The 7476-nt window shown below is 43.0% G+C and overlaps 1 protein-coding gene across 1 annotated transcript in view; it reads right to left on the reverse strand.

Moving 5' to 3' along the window:
• Positions 1 to 333: 333 nt before the first annotated feature.
• ANKRD10 (ankyrin repeat domain 10) overlaps positions 334 to 7476 on the reverse strand; it is a 31601-nt gene continuing 24458 nt past the window's right edge. Inside the window, exons 3-5 of the mRNA XM_010151743.1 lie at positions 7374 to 7476; positions 4126 to 4221; positions 334 to 1253 (exon numbers count right to left, since the gene is read on the reverse strand). The exon at positions 7374 to 7476 is cut by the window's right edge and continues 154 nt beyond it. Coding sequence (XP_010150045.1) covers positions 787 to 1253; positions 4126 to 4221; positions 7374 to 7476 — 666 coding nt within the window. The 3' untranslated portion in view covers positions 334 to 786. The remainder of the gene's footprint in view (positions 1254 to 4125; positions 4222 to 7373) is intronic.

Genomic DNA, 7476 nt, shown 5'->3' on the forward strand with positions numbered 1-7476 from the left:
TGCGAGCTATGGTAAAATATCAAAGCGTACACATAGAAGAGAGAAGCTGAAGGAAACGGCCCCAAATCCAGACCCAACCCGTGGCGCGCCCGGCTGCAACCGAAGACAGGCAGCTCACTCCCCCACGCCGTAACGCAAAGAGCCCAACTAGGACGGGAAGCCCTTCTACGCTACAGGAAGTGAAAGCGTTTAACTTCCCCCCAGTTTTGCCTCCGCGTTCTTCAACAACTTGTTCAAAAAACGTGAGGATGAACATCTAATTGCACCCAACAAATGTACAAACTACAAAGCCAGAGAAGCTCCAGCAGATCGCCGCTCTCACCCTTGCATAGTGATGGCTGGTACTGATATTGCTACCATAGCTTCGGCAGAAAAGATGGAAAAGAAAAGTCCTTACTTCTAAAAGTGGTGCACGTACATAACATTTTCTTCACAAAATTCAGTTAAACATTGTTTTAATAAAAGGGAAAACAGCTCTAAAAAGGGATAGTGTTCACAAGCTTAGAAATAAAAAAAAAATATACAAAACCAGAACATTCCATAATAAAAAAAATGAAAAACATTCCATCATAACAGCACCTATGTTATCACTAAGTAAGCCCCATACATGCAACAAACTACAACTACTGTATAAGGCTGTCCAATCAAAGGTTTACCTTTCATATAAACCAAGTGTAAAAATAGCGCTAAGTTGCAATCTTCAAATTTAATGCTATGCGGGGATTCCGTCCCCCCAGTTTCATTTGGTAGCAATTTCAATGCGCGTTGGATACAAAGGTTGTTCCTCTAGGAACCATGATACAAATACATTGTGCCGAGGACAGTGTTGTCGTATCTCTGTTCCACCTTGACCGAGTTGGAATGCTCAACAACGCTACTAAGTTCGGGGATGCTCTCGGCAGTATCCCCAAACCCATGGTAGTGTCCATAGTGCAAAGTGTCTCCAGGGTCTTCCACCCACGAGGGACGGTTGGAGACGCAGCTGCTCGGGCTTCCGTTCAGATGGAGAGATCCGCACATATCGGTGGAATTATTCATGGCTTTTTCTGGTTCCTCGGGGCCGTTGCTGGTATGGATTCGATGCCTACTGGGAGAAGTTATTCCCGGAATTACTCCGTTAGGTGTTAATGTTAAAGACTCCTCGCGCCCGGCATCCATCCCACCGAGCTGTTGTGCGGCGGTGAAATCCAAATGTCCATTGATGGCGCATCCATTTGTCAGTGCATTCAGTATGGAGCTACTGCTATTCATATCTGCATTAAGAAATACACCCGTCACCAACCATTAGGAATAAATGGAAACACATCAAAACCTCTCCGCTACACTCCTTTTAAACAACGTTTCTCCATACACAGCTTGGAAAACAAACCCACCCTTTTTTTCTTTCTAACCACAGAGGTAGTTGGAAGCAATGAGAGCGGTGAGCTCATAGCATGGATCGTTACATGGAAAATGCAACTGCCTGTCTACACTCCACGTGTGACTGTGCCTGTATTAACCTTTTCAAGGACCGTGTGAACTTCTGGGGATGTTTTCCCTTTAACTGTTATGAAGTAAGCGTAGCAGGGTTTTGGAAGGTGCAATGAAATGTATCTTTCCACCTTAACCGTAGTGCCCCCTTGGGATGCAAGACTATGCACACACAGGAACCGAGGATCTGAGAGGGCGAAGGGTTGGGGTGTTTTTACTTTTCAGCTGTAATTTGTGGGTGGCTCTTTTTTTTTATCTTTTGTAGAGGTAACTCTCACAGTACAGTATACACTGAAATAGGCCAAATAAAGAAAGGTTTTGCTGGGGCGCTATTATAAAATGTTTCAAAGTTCCTTTATTGCACAAGTACTTCAATTCACCGAGCAGCTTGCTAGGTAAGGTACTAGGCAGGTTTGTGTTTACTGCTAAGTTTGTAATGACAGCCGTACCATCCCCATGCAAAACGCCACCGCAACAGCCAGAGTGCACGGAAGTCTAAAAAAGGTTAGTAGTAGGAAAACAGGATTTTAAAAACGTGCATGCAAAAGCCACTGACGGCTGTTTTAAAGCAATTTCTCCTCTGAATTTAGTAAGTAGTACAACGGTTTTTATTTTCGTAAACGGGTCTCGTCAGTATATCTGAAACATACGTTTTTGCAGCGGTACTCGGAGTACTAGCACAAAACACGGGCGATACGTTCTGCCTCAGAAATGCCTGCTGGCAAAGGGTATGGAAAATTTGCATCTCTATGGGTAAAGACGAGGAAGGCAAACGCAGAAACGACAGACCTATCCGGTGACATCTAAAGATTTCACATTCCGCTGTTACCCTTGGACACATGCACGTCTGTTTATGTCTACACGAACGCGTAAGCCAAGGTGCAAAAGAGGATTGCGTTTACTGCATCTTTCCAATTCAAGGCGGTAAGTCTGTTGGCAACTTCCCACATTTGTGCAACACCGTGTTCCTGCGTAAGTGACGCATAACGAGTACCACCGTCTGACAAGGAGGAATCGGAAGTTTGGGTTCTCTATTAGTCCTTCGCATGGACATGATCTGAAATACGGATTGCGATACCGATACTTCACATACAGCCCACACATCACGTCAAGAAATGCGTTCGCTTTGTAACTGGCTGGATGCACTAGCTGGAGTTTCCTCCTTAGTCCCTGTACGAGTCAAAACAACCACATCACCTGAACTCCCTAACCACAGACTGTGACTGGAAGTGAACAAAAAACCCCAAACAGACCCATCAAGACATCAAAGCTATTATTTCAGTGATGAAAACGCACAGAAGGTATTTCATACAGTGTTTATTAACTGAAAAGTGCAAAATTTTAACTGTTTGAAAATAAATCCTTAGAGGCTGGCTTTGCCAAATCAAATTTTAAAAAAATGGCACTACTGTTAGTTAATATGCAAAAGTAGGTAATGAATAGTTCTAGTGATAATTATAGAATGTTATTATTCATTACAAATTAGCACCTACAGTAATAGAATACGTTTATGAAAGACAATCATTTTGCCATAAATAAGAACACTTAGTAATTATCACTGGAATATATCATAGTCTACTTTTAAAGTATTGATCATATATATGTATCTATATTTATTCTTATTAAAATAACTATTCATTATCGTTCCCTTTGGTGACTCTGATCTGTGGTACAAAGCAGAACCATTTAGCACAGAACAAATTAAAGTAAGAAATCAATTTCTGAATATAGTAATGCACTATCATAGTAATTCCGTGCCTTTATCTACAAGGTGCACGGAAAAAGCTGACCCAGGACAGTTTTGATTGAAACTCTACACGCATCCTGGGGTTACCAAAAGCATCCTGATCAAGCAGCCCGTAAAAAACTTAAGAGCGTTAATATTCGCTAATGCTAGCAACAGTTTGACTGTTTTGCCAAGATTGGTACAAAACACAAAACTGTTTTCTAAGGTGCATTATTTCCAAATAGTAGTTTAAGACCTGTGATGTCCAGTCTTTTATTTACATAAAACCCCCTGTAACAGGATCCTGCTCTTCTATTATTGTGTCCGAAGAAATTCTGAACACCTGGTATATGTCTAGACTATGATTATAGTGTAGTTGTAACATGCGCTATTTTCAAAGGTATATAACCACTTGAAGGTATTTCCCTACCAAGTCTTCTTATTAATTAAACCTATTTAATGGAAATTAAATGAATAATTTAAATTACTTCTGGATTTCCTTCAACCTGAAATCATAGCAACTGAAAGCAAGGCACAACATCATACAAGCCTCAGGTGAAACAGCCGCTGTGGATTTCTGTTTATCTGAAATAATAATGAACTATTAATAAACCTTCTCTTTCACCATTACAATATATTGCATGAAACAGCTAATTGTAGATACCTACTAAACCCCCAATATAATGGGGTGTTACAGCAATACAATAGTATTCAAGACTCTAGACAACAATGTGCAAAAATAAAGGACTAAGGTTTATGGTTAAATTAAAAATAAAATGCATATTGATTCTTGCAACGACAAGGAGTTTGCATTGCAGAAACAGTGTATATTTCAATTTCTTTTGGTCCAACAGAAGTACTCTCCTGTTGTTTGGTGTCTTCAACCATTTGAATGTTGTTGTAGTTAACAGGAAACTGTCCACTCCCACCTGATACAACAGCAAACTCTCTATCAACGTGCATATTGTCGCCATCATCCTCAACTCCTCCATTCATCATTGGTATTAAGCCACCAAAGCTGTAAGCTGATAAAAAAAAAAAGTCACAATTTAGTCACTGGTGCACACCTGAAAGCCCTCCCAACAAACAGATGAGTACTTTGATTACTGAAACCAAGGCCTTTTACAAAGAAATGGCAATTTTTTGCTTCTGACAAGTTTGAGATTCCGAACGCAGAGTAAGAAAATGCTAAGGCCTTGCATGTTCATTTTACTCCTTCACAATGGAGACTTGCCAGCTTACCTCTCAGACTTTGCACCTACGTGTCAAACAATTCCTAGTCTGATGTACTAAGAGATTGAACGAAGAGGAATTTAAGTTCCTCCTATTCCGGCTTTACAGGTAGTGTGCCCGAGAGATGAAAAGCAGCCTCTACCTCCAATGTCTACGGCCAGCCTGGACTGCTCCCTCTTTCACTACGAGGTGCCAGTTCCCAGCAGAGTGCTCCACGGATCCCTTCAAGAGATGAACAGATCCCTCTTCCAAGAAAAGCCAGCAAGGGGTTAGAGTGCTGCGGGAAATGCTTTAATAAGCCAGACGGGCTTGACTTCACTACCTCTGGTACCTACCGCACAAGGCGCTGCTCCAGTAGCATCCCAGCAGACTCCCGCACTGCTCTCACGGTGACATTAACGCACCTTCCTACACACACTACCTACACCTTCCTACACACACTACCTACACCTTCCTACACGCACTACGCTCTTATGCTGTAAAGAGCTACTTTAGTAGACTGCAAGTCAGCCCTCATTACCTTGGGCACAACAGAAATTCTCATAAACTACGTGTTTTTAAATAAAACTTAAGCAATAGCTAAAGTGTTTTCAGGGACAGAGATGACAGAGGGCTTAACGGAGACCAAGGCCCTTGGATTGCTGGGCTTCAAATTATCCTAATCCAAGAAAGCCGGGGCATTTTTGCTGGTTATCTACAGGAATACGGAGTGCAGCTTCATGCTGGACAGTTCAGTGATACACCTGGCAACGCATCCATCCCCACCTCTCAAAGAACACCTAAAAGCCACCGTGCTGAGGCTCGTGATACTGACAGTCAGTCGCTGGTAGCGTACAGCAAGTCAGTACTGTGTGTAGCATGTAAGGCACCCTGCAAAAGCCAACCCGCCAAGGGACAGGTACCCGAGGGGCCAGGATTAGGACTGCTGCGAAGGCACCCGCATGACCAGTCGGCCGGGTGTGCACACCATTATATCTGACCCCGCACACCACCCTCCAACAACCAGGCCAAGAAGCAGGGTGAAATTTCCAGAATTGATTCAGAAAAATAGACATAAAATCCAGCTGTTTGCAAATCAAAAGTTAAAACTACTTGGTGTATGTTCTGAAGGTGGCCACCGATTCAGTTTTGTCAAGTTCAGCCCCAGCCTCTGGAGCTCATTTTTGTACTACATTGCAAGAGAGCAACTAGTTTGTATCACAGTACGTCATCTATCACCGTCGCTCAATTTTGAGGTGGAAGATTTAATTCTAGTCACCCGCTATGAATTTGTGTGTGCGCATCGGCAAAATTACATGTGAGTAACCCCCACCCACTGCCCAATTTAGCTATTCCAGAGGACAAAGCTTCAGGATTTCTCTTCTTCCAACTCTACTGCTTACAGGCTCTTGCAAGGGGCACATACTGTGCCTGGTCACACGAAGCAGACTGTGTCAAAGCAGTGATTGTTCTAATTTGGGGTATGGACATCGAACCCCCACTCTTCCCCGTAAACACAGGTCACCTGCACTCCCTCTGAACACCTGGCATCTCCCCTGCAAATAGTCTTCAACGGACAACTGAGCAGTGTGGTTTTGGTAAGGGCAAAATTAGCACAAATTTGGGCTTGTTTTGTAAAAAAGGCTAGCTGAGCACAAGGATGCACTGATGAGTCCTCGTTACTCAGCTCTGTTATTTACAAAGTGCCTTCATCCTCACTGTAATAGACTTTTCTCATTGACAGGGCAGATATTACTCATGCTGACGTCTTTGAGGGCAGACCCATCAAATCACAAACCTCAGCTTCCACAGTCAGGATGCATCTCCCCCTTCAAGCAAACACGGAAAAGCTCTTGGCTTTGTTCTGCAAAGGTCTTAAAAGGTTTTACTGGTAAAAATTTCAAAGATTACCTAGTCTGACTGCCTCTCTAATGTCTCTGTAATTGCTGAGGAGATCCCATTCACTGCAACGTACCGTCTACTTGTTTGCTTGATCCAACTTATGCCCCGGATCCACCTTCTATGCTGAAAGATACTGCTATTTCATGACGACATAGAATAAAAATAGCTAGCTCAGCACCACCCCCGGTTTGTGGGGAAATGCTACCTATTGACTAGGCTGGAGCCATCTCCTGTAACTAGAAGGATTAGCTCTCCAGCACAAAAGATATGCACCTTTCACATCACGCAGCGCAGAACATGAACGCACTGCAGGCACCTTCCTGTGGCTGTTCTGGGCACCTGTCTACTGCGCAAGTCTTCTCGTTCTACGTAGCTACTTAAGAACTTTATTCCTGAAAAGCAGTCTCTTTGTACTAGGTTGTTTTACTGCATCATTGCTGGCAGAGGAGGAAGCACTCTCCTCATTGCTCAAGGCTGAACAGGAATCCCCAAGGTCCATTCCGGTCTTACATCCTCCCGTAAGGTACCAGTTTCCCTTGGAACATGATCCTGGAAACTTAAGGCACGTTAACTTAATGTCAGAGACATAATCCCTCTAAATCTGAGAAACCTTTTTGCCTCAAATTTCTTTCCTCCATCTTCTCTAGCAAACAGTTTTGGAATTGTGACTGAATCCTGAAGTGGAAAATTACCACCAGAACACCCAGGCATCTTTGTGAATCAGCACAACATGATTTGGCTCTCCTCAAGTAGAAGAAATTGAGGAAGGAGTAGAAGCTAATTTCAGCTCCTACTCTTCAACATATACTATTCCTGGCACCATGTAACTTTAGCACTCTCTGGAAATAGAAATTTCTGAACGCACCCACGATGATGACAGAGAGACTCAGGATCTTATGGCACGGCATAACTGCCTTCATCTGCTTCTCATATGAATACGTAATTTAGATATGTACGTGAGTTTGTCAATAATACTCAACATCCACTCCCAAAGGCTTTAAAATGTTTATTTTCCTTTCTCAGCAACAGTATCACCCCATCCCTTTTACCTCTGGGGTCTCACCTTCCGTTCTAGCCTTCTTTACTCCAGCAGACTCCATATCTTCAAAGGTTCTCTTTCGACTTGTCCCACCACTGAACAGATTGGGACCTGCATTCTGCTGAAC

This window comes from Eurypyga helias, unplaced genomic scaffold (assembly GCF_000690775.1).
Source record: "Eurypyga helias isolate BGI_N326 unplaced genomic scaffold, ASM69077v1 scaffold4425, whole genome shotgun sequence".
Classification (NCBI taxonomy): Eukaryota; Metazoa; Chordata; class Aves; order Eurypygiformes; family Eurypygidae; genus Eurypyga; species Eurypyga helias.